General features: G+C 32.6%; 1 protein-coding gene across 1 annotated transcript; it reads left to right on the forward strand.

The window, feature by feature from the left end:
* Positions 1–1,106: 1,106 nt before the first annotated feature.
* Positions 1,107–14,189, forward strand: LOC127728901 (uncharacterized). The gene is made up of 4 exons (XM_052236483.1): positions 1,107–1,237; positions 8,422–8,639; positions 10,659–10,895; positions 13,975–14,189. Exons 1-4 carry the CDS (start codon positions 1,170–1,172, stop codon positions 14,187–14,189), a joined length of 738 nt encoding a protein of 245 aa, XP_052092443.1. The 5' UTR covers positions 1,107–1,169.
* Positions 14,190–14,919: the final 730 nt, after the last annotated feature.

The raw sequence follows: 14,919 nt of genomic DNA on the forward strand, positions 1-14,919 counted from the left end.
CTTATTACTAACATTCATGGTTTGTTCTAAAGCAGGTAGGAACTTTCAATTTATATTATGATTCTTTTTTATCATATCAAATAATAATTACCAAATTTAATCTATCTCAAAACAAAATTAATAAACAAATATAAAACACTAAAAAAAAAAACAGCTAAAACACAGCAAACCCCAAAAATATCGAAATAATAATAAGAATAAGAATAACGAAAATAATTTGAATTTTTTGTTTTCTAATGTGTTGTGTCACTAACTTAGGTTTTTCTACCCCCAGGAAAAGAGTACCTAAGCTGTATTTGGCAAAACCTTTCGGAACTGTGGGTCTATAACTTCGTACTTTATTTGGACTTTTTAACTTTTTTTATTCGATAGTTTCAAATGAGTCTTTTGTAGACGAAACGCGCGACTGGCGTTCAAAAATTTATTCCCGGTATCTTAAGTTTATTTGCTTTCATTTTGCTTAAAAAAATTCATTACGGATGAGTTTTTAACATATAAAATCAATATTCATTTCTTAATTAGAAATTGTATTTGGTGATTTCAACATCTTTCACTCATTTTTGGGTTATCTTTTTTCTTTAAATGTTTTGATTTAAAAGCAATAATAGGATACTTCTTCCTCTATAAATAAAAATCAGAATGGCAAAGAAAGGCGTCAATAATTGGTGCAAACAAGAGAAAAAATATCAACAATACCCCCCAAAAAAGCAGAAACCAAACAAATAAGGAGAAAGAAAAACTAAATATAGTAGCAGAACGACAGCCTTGGAAAATATTTTTTTTACTATTTAATGAAAAAAGGTACTTCATCGAACATTTTGAATTAGTTACGTGATTGAATGCATTATTGCCGAACAATAGTTTGTCAATATCAACTTGTATTTTCATATAAATTAGTTCATAGACTGGAGATATTCTTTGTTTGAAATGTGATCAATATTCTATAAGGTAATGACACATTTTTTACCCTAAAATAATTTCTTTCTATAAATAAAACGACGAAAATTAGATTAAAACAGCTATTTCCGATAAACATTTGGACTTAAAAAGTGTTAAAGCTGAATATATTTTGTGTTTAATAGAATCATTATGATATTTCAGCATTTTATTTATATAAAGACATAAAAACTACATGGGATGATGGTCGAAGTAAATGTTTTGATCGAGGAATGTCCCTTGCTGTCTTGAAATCAGAACAAGATTACAACGAGGCCAAACTGTATATTAAAAATGTAATGTAAGTAAAATATACTTGTATTTCTGTAAGTCATGATCCTGTTCTTTAGTAGTTGTCGTTGGTCACTGTCTGATAATTTGGTATGTTTTTTTTTGTTTTAGCAGAAAAGGGACAGTCGGTTTTCTTGTTTGAATTGTTTTAAATTTTGTCATGCTGGATCTTTTTATAGTTTACTATTCGGCATGGGATCTGTTACTTCCAGATCCTTTGGTGTTTCATTTGAAATCATATCGCATCAACTTATTTTTTTTTATAAAGAACATTGTTTGTAGACGTTTAGCATGTTCTTCTTAATTTGTGAACATGAAAAAACCCAATAATTATGAATCTTTGTGTTTTTGATATTTGTTTTCATTTGTATTCTTTTTTTTGTAAAGTTTATGCTTGAGCTTCTGTTTGATTCATTTGTTTTTTGAGTGTATTTTTTAAATGTCATTATTTTGAGTTGATTTTTTTGACATATTGTTATATCGTTACTGAAGAAAAGAACAATGTAGACGACTGTCAAATGAAGTTGCCAGTATGAAAGTTTAAGGGATTTTGTTAAAAAGTTATTTTATATTTGGACAGTCGTTTTGTTTGATACAATAAAATAACGTTCACAACTTTTTTCTCCCTGACGCTCAATTAAGGTTGTGAAAGCGTTTTGTTTCCCTTATATACATGTGTATTTTTATATTTGTATAATTCTTAGTTGATTTGTCCTTTTCCTGACCAGTTGATTATTTTGTTTTAATCAACGTGTGTGGCTCGGTTGATCCTAGTTTTTTTTGGGTCAAAATCGAATTATATCTTCAAAGTTTGCTTTCCTCTACATTTACTATTTTGACGTCACGGAAAAGGCGACAATGCCTTATGACGTCACATAGATAGAACACATCTTTTTGCAGACCATAGAAAAAGAAAGATAACGTTTGCCAAAATATCGCCTGAAAATTTTAGAGAAACAGATTCCACTACCTAATCTCGTGCAATACGATATTTATCAACTCTGGCCTTGTGTTTTGAATTTGAAAATTTAACTGTCTGGAGTGGATAATTATCGCATCACACTCGATATCGGCTTTTGGCGAGAGATAAAGGATTAAAAAATCTGAGCTAGTTTTGTCCATTGCTCTCTTATGTATAAAATTAAGATGTGGTATAAATATCAATGAACCATACTGGGACAAAGATGTGAAAACTTACAGGTATAAATGTGCGGGATTCAACAACGAGCAAAACCCACACCGTTTAATATTCCTTTGGTTTTTGTTGTATTATTTTAATCGTGTCATTTTTAATTGTTAGTTTTAGCTACTTATTCTTTTATATTTTTTCCAATTTTGTGAGTAAATGGTCACTGTTGTCTTGATCATAAGTTACATTTATGGATATTTTACAAATGAAGGAGACTGAAATCACAATGTTACTTCTTGTTGTGGTATTAGTGATAAAAACAAGACCTTCATATCATACAAACACTTTAATAATTATCATATTTATAAGATTGATCATACAAAAAAAAACAGGACAAATCCGGTTAAACCATATGAAAGATGCTCGTCTAGAAGATAGGACAGTCAACGATGAGTAAACATAAGGAAAGCTACGTATGGAACGGGGACCCAATTATTTCCCCCATTACTTCAATAAAAAATTTTCCAAATTGAGGGGCAGATTTTTTATTCCCTATATAAGACTGCAAAATTTAAATTACTTTCTCATACTAGTAGCCCACTTCATGGTTTCTGGGAGAATTCTTGGAAGGTCATGATCGGCATTTAAGAGAGTAATACTGTTTCGAGTATTAATACGGTCATTTTATTAACTTCCTGGTTAAAATCGAAAATAAAATTTGGACAATTTACTCAGACAATCATTCACCCTATACATTTCAGAATCACTGAAAATTTAACAGAAGTTGAAAGTTTATTGAATATCCTTTAGATATACTACAAATTTAAGCATCTTAACATAATTTTCATCTCGGTACAATGTCCCATTTAAAAGATGGTAAATTATTAAGGGACTTCATTCGTGGGTACTGGACTGGTATCCTGTAATTGGCATCCTATTCCTATCAGACATGATGATCATCTCAAAAAGAAGAAAAATTATGTTATTTGCTGAAAGAAATCATTTATCTTCAATAAAATCAATTTGTTTTATGTCTTTGTTTTGTGCATTTTATAGCCAGAAACAAGAGGCCACCCCTCCACACCAAAAAAGAGCATATTTTCAGCCAAATTTTAATTTAAACCAAAGAAGTCTCAAAACCATTTTTCCTGAACCCATTCAATTTGTCAGCTCTAAAATGACTTTTTGATGAAGGAAATGTTATATAAAAGCATTTTCTCTGAATTACAAGCACCAAAAACCCAATTTTAGCTTCAGAGATATGCAAATATATGTAAAATGAGATATCTTTGATATATGTATACCGTGGCTTACATCTCTATTTTTCTTCAACTTCAACCAAAGAAAAAGAAAATCCGGCATAGATATGTGAAGATTACTAGTAAAATGCATACATAATCAGTGGCAGAATTCAATATTTACATGAAAACCTAATGAAAGAGTGTATTGGACTATGTTACAATATGATAGAATTTTGGTGCGTTGCTGTAGAAACAATAAATATGCTATAATTTGCCATTTTGTTGCCAAAATTGAATATTGTATGAATGAAAGAGTCACATCAGCAAGTCTTGCAACAAACAAACTTATTTTCATATTTAGAAAATGGATCATTTTCTCTAAATATTGACTATTTTGACAAAAATTATCAAAATTTAGCTGATTTTTCATTGACCGTCTATATAAAATTGCACATTACAGACAAACTTTGACTTTTAAGTACAAAACTAGGACTGTTTGACCCTAACTATATAGCAAGCTTACCACAGGATTGATCAGTTTTATTGATGGTTGTATTTCGTGGTCCAAAATTGACTTTTTGCATCATTTTGTTTCTTCGGTATCAAATTACGCACACTTTATACAGTTAAAATGATAAGAAGTAAGGGTTCATTGTACTTTTAATGAAAAAATGTAATAAAACTGCACAAACTTACACTGCCTGTCATATAAAACAACTTTGCAGCCAATATTATGACGTTTGAACTAACTATCTGCTCAAACTGGAAAAGCATTTATTTCTTTAATATAATTACATAATAGCCTGTTATATCTATTATTAATTAACTACTCTGTTATTGGACTTAATATGATGATAACTGCCTTTGCTATACAAAAGTGTCAACTCGGCTAATACAGAAAAACTCGGCCAGTATGGATTTGTTTCTGTATTGGCCGAGTTCTGATCCGGCCAATACAGGATTTCGGAACGTCTTTAGTTTTCAGATCGAAAGTCATGATAAACATAACTTAGTGTAAACTGTTGTTTGGAAGACGCTGTTTTATTTACTCACCATAAACATGCCGAAACGTTCAGTGTGGCAAATATTTCAGGCTGAAGACGGTCACATTCATTTAAAAAAGCATTTTATAGGCAGACAATTGAATTATTTCAGGTTTGGGCAACGAGTCTGTAGATTATCACAAAGCACATTTCTTGTCGACCTCATAACTATTTAAAGTAAAACAGTTTTTCAGTTTAATGAGTGCATTTCAATTTACTGTTTACTTTCGCTTCTCATGTTTTTGTATCATATATTTTTCAACCCGAACCTCATATGGACTGTTAAAGGATGACCTGTAATCTAATGAACAAGTCTTTGTTCTTTGGTCATGGTCTATGGATAGTTGTCTCATTGGCAATCATATTCAACTCCTAGTTTAATTTAGTCATTTTGTTTCTGAATCTCTCATGCAATGGCAGTACCTTTCCAATTACTAATTATGTGTTGCATCAGAATATGTATTGAAACACTTTAAAGTGACTGAAAAGAGTTAATAAATCGTCAAAAAATGTAGAAGAGTCTTCTAAACAGCACCAGATCATTTGACATTGCAGCTTATAAAAGGAAACTCAAACTTGGTATGTTCGATTTCAATGTAAAACATGTTAAAATCTTGTGAAAGGAAATAAAACACAAAAAAAGATAAACACTGTATGTACATAGTTAATTAATAAAGATATCATCATTACGTGATTATTTCTGTATAGGCCTTGTTATTGGTCCTCGGCCTCGCCTCAGGCCAATACAGCAAGCCTCGGACCCATCACAAATCCAATACAGAAATAATCACGTTATAATATCATAATATGACACCAATATGATAAATATAAATCAATCTTTCTAATTGTCCAATATTTTGTCAATGTCTATCAAATCAACGACAATTTGAAGATTTGTGTTGCTTAATTCCTTCAGGTGTACCTTACCCTTGACAAGAACGGGAACCCAATTATTCCCCCATTACTTCAATGCAATTTTATCCAAATTGAGGGGCAGATTTTTTATTCCCTATATTAGATTGAAAAATTTGATTACTTTTTCATACTAGTAGCCCCCTTCATGGTTTCTTGGAGAATTCTTGGAAGGTCATGACCGGTATTTAAGAGAGCAATACTGTTTTGAGTATTAATAGGGTCATTTTATTAACTTCCTGGTTAAAATCTAATCTAAACTTATCTAACTTATATTTAAACCCCCTTTGTAGAGGAACCATATTTTCATATGTAGAACAGGTGCTCTCTTTATATACAGTGCTGCTTCTCCTTCCACCATTGGGCATCTAATCATATTTACATGCTGTTGCTCCTTCCACCATTCGACATCTGATGTGCGCATATTTACAGTGAAGTCCTACCCCCACACAATTTGCATAAATTCCTTTATTTTACAGTTTAGTTCACTTGATTCAAGAAATTTGTGTGGTTCCCCCAACCACGCCTTTATAGATGTTGAGATAACGGAATCGCTTTTTTTATTGTCACTTTGCACTAGATTTATTGCTGTCCACATACCATCTTGTAACGGGCTATATGAAGTTGGTATAGCAGGCCTCGAGTAAGGCGTTCTATTTGTACTACACTGAGTGGAGAGAGTTTCTTTGCTTTCGCTACCGGCGTTAAGTCCAGAATATGTTCGTTGATAGTTCATCAAATTTAATTCCCATTGCGTTCAGCGTTGTAGTTATTTCATGAAGTATGGCGTTCCTCGCTATTCTCAAGCTTTCACATTTCAAAATAAAGTGTTCTATATTTTCTTCTTCCTTTTCACATAACAGACATTTAGGATCAGTCTCATCTTTGTACATTCTGATCCTTTTGCCCTGAAGGATATACGAGCCTGTAAGCAGCTTTAATTTTACTGGCAATCTTGCTGTATCAATAGTAGAGTGGCAGTTGATTTTGAGTAGAGGGTATATTTCCGGTTCTCAAATTTTCAGTTGTTAAGAAATTGAGTCCTTTATATAATGGCTGTAACTGAACTATTAAATATATCCAGTGATTGTATATTGTCTTCTTGATAGTTGAGGTCCATACGGTCTTCTTAACTGGGTTGTTCAAATACCAGCTTGCTTCCTGCAGGTCATACTTTCGTAGCATATGCTTAATAGCAATGAACCAGCTAGAACTTCTATCGTTTTTTATAAGAAGTTGGCGTTTTGCAAGTGATTTTTTCTACACTGTCGTCAGGCTGGTTGCAATTGTTGATAAATAGGCCTAATGCTCGGATGTGTACTTGTGCCTCAATGGGTAAAATCGAAAATAAAATTTGGACCATTTACTCAGATAATCATCCACCCTATACATTTCAGAATCACTGAAAATTTAACAGAAGTTGAAAGTTTAATGACTACCCTGTAGATATACTACACATTTAAGCATCTTTACATAATTTTCATCTCGGTAAAATATCCCATTTTAAAAGATGGTAGATTCATTAAGGGACTTCATTCGTGCGTACCTGACTGGTATCCTGTAACTGGGATCCTATTCCGTATAGTATAATAACCAGAGACAAAAATACTCAAATATACCCATAAAACACACAACTAAAGTATATATCATTTCGAAGGGGAAACCTTGCGCTTTCACAATATTTGTGTCGTAAAATTATGAACTTTTAATACTTTATTTCACAGGACGAGTGACAAAACTTTATATGAGAGTCAGAGTTTTTAATTTTCTTACAATTTTGAAATCGAAATTCCGTTATTTCAGCTTTAACTCTAGTATTTCAAAATTGGGGATTTTACGAATGATCTTCTACTGTTATGTGGCTGATAATTTTGAAGTAAGAAGATTTTTGGTAAATTTCAAACTTCGGATATTTTTGGTTACATTTTATCTGATCTTCGTTCAATACCGCAATCATGTAGATTGCTTTTCCGTTTTTTTTTTTACATCGACAGTAGCTGTTGACTTTTTTTTTTTCATTAGCCGAATCTTACCAGGAATTAGATGGTTATATCTTACATTATGCATATTATGAGTTCCATCCCCTTGGACATGGTTGTGGAAAAAATATATCGGGTTTTCATTGTAACATGTTTTACGATTATTTCTGTGTTGTTTTTTTTTTTATGATATGTCACGAAGCTCCTTATGTTTTAGATTATTTATGTCTCATTAGATTGAGGACTTATTCCTTCGTCTAGATTTCAGTAAGTTGCTTTAAAAAAGAAAATAGATATCCAGCAAGATTCTTGGTTAAAACTTATGATCAGCCTCTAGAAATTGAAAACAAAGAATTTAATTTATTGCAATTTGATACATGTTGCGTTTGATTTTTAATATCGTCCCAAATTCACAAATGAATTAGCTTAAGAATATGAGTTAATTTGGCATGAATTGAAACCATGACAATGAGCAAGCCCAGTTGTAAATATGATAATGATGTACAATATATAAACAGAACCGGTGCAAATGCTTCCTTAAAAACATTCAATTTATCAATGTCTGATTTGTTTCTTTTCCATGTAAACATTTATCTAAGTGTGTTCAAAACAGAAACATTGAAGTAAATCAACTGAAGGAAAATAATATTTTCAATTATTGTTTAGCATTCCGGAGCCCTTGAGCTAATCTCCGGTTTTTGGTAGGATTCGTGATGCTACGTCTTTAGTTTTCTATGTGGTGTTTTGTTATGTGTAGTTTAGTCGATTTTCGTAATAGAAGTGTTGGTATTTTCTTCGACGTATGATTTCTATGGTCCTTGAAATCGATCTACCTAGAATTTCCATATTAAACAGTTTTTCAGTATCATTATTTCCTTTTTATATTACAGTGGAGCGCTTGAGATAAAAATATTCATTGGATTATATTACGATCCTGTACAAGATGTTTTTCGTTGGACGGATGGAAATCTTCTTACGTATAACAAATGGGCAAGTGGCCATCCATTGACCATGGAGACAGACCATTGTGTTCATTTATCAAAAGACCTGAGGGAATTTGAAAGTGATATATGTAGCACAACACGCAATATTCTTTGTTCTGATCATGGTAAGATTCTGAGACAGAGATACTGCCAATTGTCTCTGTAATTTTTATCTCAACTCGTTCGCTATGCTCGTGTCTATAGTGACGTTTTGGATTTCAATGAGCGTTATCTATGTATAACAGGTAAATTATTAAGTCAGGGATTTCGTTACGACATATTATTTCCATAGATACAAAAATTTGGTTTGGAAGTTTGGCTGCACCTCTAAAAAAATTATTTCAAATGGAATAGTTGTTAACTTCTATGTCATTTGGTCTCTGGTGGAAAGTTTTCTCATTAGCAATTATACCACATCTTCTTATTTTTATAGCACATCCTAATTTTTATGGTAATGTTGTTTACCGCGCCCGGAAATTTAGATACGCTCCGAGTAAACTTATAGATCCTTTAAATAAACTTTTTCTAAAAGATTATCATTTCAACATTGTAATTAGATCTTTAAATATTGTTTTATTGGTATAGAAATATATTTTGTTATCAGTACTTTAAAACCATATTAAATATTATTGCAATACACATATTCACGGTTCTACAATCTGTTGATACCTATATTTTGGCATTGCACAAAGTCATATTTTTCTCGGACTGTTAATGACGTTTTTATACTAAATCAATTATACGTTGTGTACTGATTGTTATTAAAGTCTTAAATACATGGTTGTTTTATTAGTTATCAGCTTTGAACTAGCTGCGAGTACTCTCCGATCTGTGCTTTGTGTCCTTTTTGTTGTGGGGGATGTATAAATTCCTTGCCACGTCCGGTCTGTGTTTTTTGTTAGATGTCTGATTTGTATCGATCTGATGAGTTAAGCCCTTATCAACTGATTTTTATAGCTGGTTCTTTTGTTGTATTTTTTCTCCCCTGTCCCACGTTAGGGGAGGGTTTGGCGCCATCAAACATGTTTAACCCCGCCACATTTTTTATGTGCCTGTCCCAAGTCCAAAGCCTGTATGTCAGCACTTGTCGTTGGTTCATGTCTTTCATAATTGTTTTTCTTGCATTGTTATAAATTAGGCCGTTAGTTTTTCTCAATTGATTTGTTTCATATTTTTCATGTTAAGCCTTTTATAGCCGACTATGTGGTACGCATTTTTCTCATTGTTGAAGGCCGTCATTTGCCTATAATTGCTTACATTCACTTAATTTGAACTTAAGTTGATAGTTGTCTCATTGGCAATCATACCACATCTCCGTGTTTTTATATTAAGCAGTTCGAAATCTTCAGTAAAATTTCAATTTGGCGCTTGTGAGAATTCTGAACATTATACTAATTTACAAATGCTAAACATAGCTCTAAATTACATTTTTGCAATATCAGGCAATTTTTGAGTATTTATCTAAAATTAGATACGAATGACAAACCAAACCCCAACCAGAGAAAAAAAAAAGATATGTTGGTCCTAGATGTTCTTTAGAACGAAATTGATACACTACAACATCTTATTTACATGGCAATCGATGTGTCACTTTTGATGCTAAAAAAGTCCGCCTTTTCACGATTAAACCATGGTATGATATAAACAAGTACAATAGACATATCCCATTAGGATAAGCTGTCAAGCTGATTAACACATTCAGTTGAAAGATAGTTATTAATAATATGAAGCGTTTGCGTGAATATGTATTTTATACATATTTGTATTCAATTCGACTTCTTTTGTGTTTTTATGTTAGCCTTATAACCAACAAATAGAGTAATTAAAGAAATGTTTCAGAAAATTATCTTTCTTTAGAATAGAAGTTTCTTTTTCATTTGTAGAATTGATGTTTTCAAAATAAGGTTGTAGGAACGTGTATTGGCAATTTTATCAAGCTATATACACCTGTATCTACCAAAACAATTTTCATTTATTAACATTTCAGACAATGAAAGCGATAAATGCCGTTTTAAAATTTTCATTTATAGTTCAACATGGTTCACGTTGTTTGGAAAAAATCTTTACGAAATTGTGACATCATCTTGTAATTATTACTCGGCATTATATCACATCGCTTCTTATGTTCTTTGTATACCGTACAGTTGCTGGATTATCAAGTCAAAAGACGTCTAAACCATTCGTCACAGAATTTATTACGGCAGAACCGACAGTTAAACAGATTAACTTGGCGTTTGTATCCACACAAATATCCACACAAGAAAAAACAAGCTTATCACATGTGGGATTACAGACTCCTAAAGACGACCTAAGTTCTACACCAATGACCACAGAGAAGACAATGTTTCGTCATGTAACAACACACAGAACGGATGTTTCAAGTACGGATAAAATTGCCTTTTATCATTGTTGATACTTAATGACTTTGTAAATCATAGGGGGTCCAGCTTACTCCTTCATAACATAGAATACATACACTAAAATGAAGAAAACTATATGTCAAAATTAAGACAACAGTAATTTATCAATGTTCAAATCTCATTAATTGTTTTAGAATACAACTCAATGTAACAAACATAATATCGGAATGGAAGGTGGTCATCAGGACCTAGACCGAATGTGTTGACGGTGACGGTGAAAGCATCTCCTGCTAGGCATGCATAACCCAACTTGTGAATACACACGCAGTGAATTGAAAATGTTACAATCACGAAAAAGACACAATGGGTAAATTTAAATCGGTTTCATTTGTCGTAGCAAGAATCCCATTCTCTTTCACTCGAATGTTACATTATCAAATGCGTTTTATCACCTAATTGTACTTGACTTGTGATAATGAACACGACTGGTTGTATTTATGCTTTATATAACCTTTCGGACTTGACTTGTGATTATGAACACGACTGGTTGTATTTATGCTTTAACCTTTCGGACTTGACTTATGATTATGAACACGACTGGTTGTATTTATGCTTAACCTTTCGGACTTGACTTGTGATTATGAACACGACTGGTTGTATTTATGCTTAACCTTTCGTGTATTTATGCTTAACCTTTCGGACTTGACTTGTGATAATGAACACGACTGGTTGTATTTATGCTTAACCTTTCGGACTTGACTTGTGATAATGAACACGACTGGTTGTATTTATGCTTAACCTTTCGTGTATTTATGCTTAACCTTTCGGACTTGACTTGTGATTATGAACACGACTGGTTGTATTTATTCTTAACCTTTCGGATCATCTGAGAATGTTTATTGGGTTCTTGTTGCTAAGTCCTGATTTTCTTTTAGTGTTTTGTCTCTTCGTGGTATTTCGTTCTGGCAATGGGTTTTTCTTATGAATTGTAAATATCTTTTTGGTATCTGCTGTGTCTTTTGTGACAGACATACCTGTATGCGTAAATGAAAATGCCTAAATAAGAAAGAAGAATTCAAGTGGAACTTAGAGTCGATAAGTCAACATTGAGGGATTGTGGTTGATTTTCATACATGATGAAGACACAATATTTCAATCAGTTTAATCGAAGTCTTGAGCTGGGATATCAGTAACTGCAAGTAGTCCTTTGTTAATTTATGTTCATCGTTGTTTATCATTGTGTTTTTGCTTTGGTTTGCTTAGTTTTTTATCTATATTACTCGAAGATTGTCGTAGCAACCTTGATCATTTCAATTGCATTGTAATGATGTTTTTTTTTTAAATTCAAATAGCCGGCTTATAAAGTATGTATCACAATTATAATCGCTAAGTTCAGTTACAGTTTTCCGTTTATGATGGAATTAATTTTGCAAGTCTTCGACTAGGTCTATTTTTTTCATTTTGAGTTGTCGTGATAATTTAGTTATGTTGTGGTTGTTTTGATATGTCATATGCAAAAGGGCATTAGAAATACTTTTTCTTCGAAACTACCCCCACCCCCGAAAAATCCCTACACACATGCACTATGCACATAAAAAAATGTTTCTTTAGTTAGTAAAATAGATATTTCAAAAGATATGATCATGCTCTATATTAAGCACTACTGGTAAATATAGAAAGTTTAGTTGATGTTGCAAACGCATCCAATTATGCAAATATTCGTGGCAAATGTCGTAGTAAACCAACTGTCCGTTGTGAAACCATTCATTGACTTTGGTATAAAAACATTGTCAACGGTGTGTTCTTCCTTCCGGCTGAAATATCAGTGCAAATATGCGTACACTAAGCTGTGCGAAATGTTAAAGAACATAGTAAAGATTGGTCAAATAGGGATGTTACGCTCTTTGTATGCTGAAGAACATTAAAATAACCCATTGAAGAGTCCATAGGAGACCAGTTGCAAGACAAAGTTCTGCCCCTAAAAAATACCTTCTCTTCCGTTGGCTATCCAAAAGGCATAATTTTGTATTGAATAACACATTAAAATTTGTAATAAGAATCATCAACAATACCCCACAGTACAACAGACAACATCAACTACTAAAACACAACTTGCAGTTCATTTTCAAATAACCATTCGGGTCAAGTGTAGACTATTAAAAGAAAAGGTTGAAAATGTTCCTTTCCGTCTTCTTTCATATTTCATAATTACAACATGGAGAAACAGATGTAAAAAGCAGTTCATTTGTACTTTGTAATCGTGGTGTCTCTGTGATGCTAAAAAAGTCAACCTTTTAAAGATTAAACCATAGTATGATATAAACAAGTACAATAGACATATCCTATTAGGATAAGGTGACAAGCTGATTAACACACTCAGTTGGAAGACTGTGGACACTTGGTTATTTATACTGTGAAGCACTTGTGCAAACATGTATCTGTTACATATTTATACCCCCGCTTTAAAAAAAGTGGGAGTATACTGTTTTACATCTGTCTGTCCGTCCGTCCATCCATCCGTCAGTCCATCCGCCAGTCCATCCGTCAGTCCGTCCGACCGTCCCATGAATATTTTTCGTCGCATCTTTCTCAGGAACTACATTACAAGGATTTCTGAAATTTGGTTTAAGGGTTTATATGAGTCAGCTATACTGTGTGATGCGTTTTCAGATTCATCACTCAACAACTTCCTATTTACCGTCAGGATTTTTGGGCGGGGGTATCATTAGTGAACAGTAGCTCACAGATTCACTTGTATTCTATTTGACTTCTTTTGTGCTTTTTAGCCTAATAACCAACACATGGAGCAATAGAGTAAATGTATTAGATAATTATCCATCTAAAGAAATCTTCTTTTTCATTTGTAGAATTGCTATTTTCAAATAAGAACTTTACGCACAATCTATAAACACCCGACTCTACTTAAATAATTTTCATCTAATAACATATATGACAGATAAATGCCTTTTTAAATTTTCATTTTTAGTTCAACATGTTCCATGTTGTTTATAAAATATCTTTACCAAATTGTGACATCATCTTGTTACTGTTACTTGGCATTAAATCACATCACTACTTGTGTTCTTTTTATAATGTACAGGTGCTGAATTAACAAGTCAACAGACCTCTGACACACGAATGTCCACACAAGAAATAACAGGCCTAGGCTTATCACCTGTTCGCTTACAAACTCCCAAAGACGACATAAGTTCTACACCCATGACCACAGAGAAGACAATTTTATCTCATATAACAACACACAGAATGCATGTTTCAAGTATGGATAGAATAGCCTTTTTCATAGATCAAAGCTAATGACTTTGCCAGTCGCACAAATATATTGAACATTAGTCAAAAAGAAGTACTTTGTTAAAACATCTATACGTAAATTCAAGTTTAGACATCTCTTTTACTAGTATTCAGAAAAGTCATCTTCACAATTTTTAATATTTATGGTTTTCCGCAATTGTGTTTCTACTGTTTGTAAAACATGGAAATAAGTTAAAAATTATAAATCATAGGGTGACCGAGCTTAGCGGATTTGTTTCAGTTAAATCGATTTATGACTTTTGAACAGCGGTATATACTACTATTGCCTTTATTTACCCCTTCAAAACTTTGAATACATACACTAAAATGACTAAACTATATGGCAAAATTAAGCCAATAGTAATTTACCAATGTTCAAATCTCTTTAATAGATTTAATAGACAAATCAAGGTAACAAACAAAACTTGGGGGAATCGAAGAAGCTTCAAAAGGAGCGAGACCGAGTGTCTCGGCAGGGGAAGCATCTCTTGCTATGCATGCATCACCAGCCATGCGAATCCGCACTCAGTGAAAATGTAACAGTCGGGAATAGGACGCAATATGGAATAGGATACGATAGCTAAAATTTCAAGGTTTAATTTGTCGTAGCTGCAATCCGTCCTCTTTTTACTCGATTTTTACATTACCGAATGCGTTTTATCACCAAATTGTACTTTCCATTATGAACACCACTGGTTGCGATTATGCTTACCCTTAAGCTTTTGGATCATTGGAG

This window comes from Mytilus californianus, unplaced genomic scaffold (assembly GCF_021869535.1).
Source record: "Mytilus californianus isolate M0D057914Y unplaced genomic scaffold, xbMytCali1.0.p SCAF_2, whole genome shotgun sequence".
Classification (NCBI taxonomy): domain Eukaryota; kingdom Metazoa; phylum Mollusca; class Bivalvia; order Mytilida; family Mytilidae; genus Mytilus; species Mytilus californianus.

Excerpts from the sequence above, each read along its gene's own strand:
- LOC127728901 (XM_052236483.1), top strand. The coding sequence starts at position 1,170 with ATGTCCCTTGCTGTCTTGAAATCAGAACAAGATTACAACGAGGCCAAA. Across the intron at positions 1,238-8,421 it reads CTGTATATTAAAAATGTAAT|TGGAGCGCTTGAGATAAAAA; the intron begins GTAAGTAAAATA and ends TTTATATTACAG. Across the intron at positions 10,896-13,974 it reads ACACAGAACGGATGTTTCAA|GTGCTGAATTAACAAGTCAA; the intron begins GTACGGATAAAA and ends TATAATGTACAG.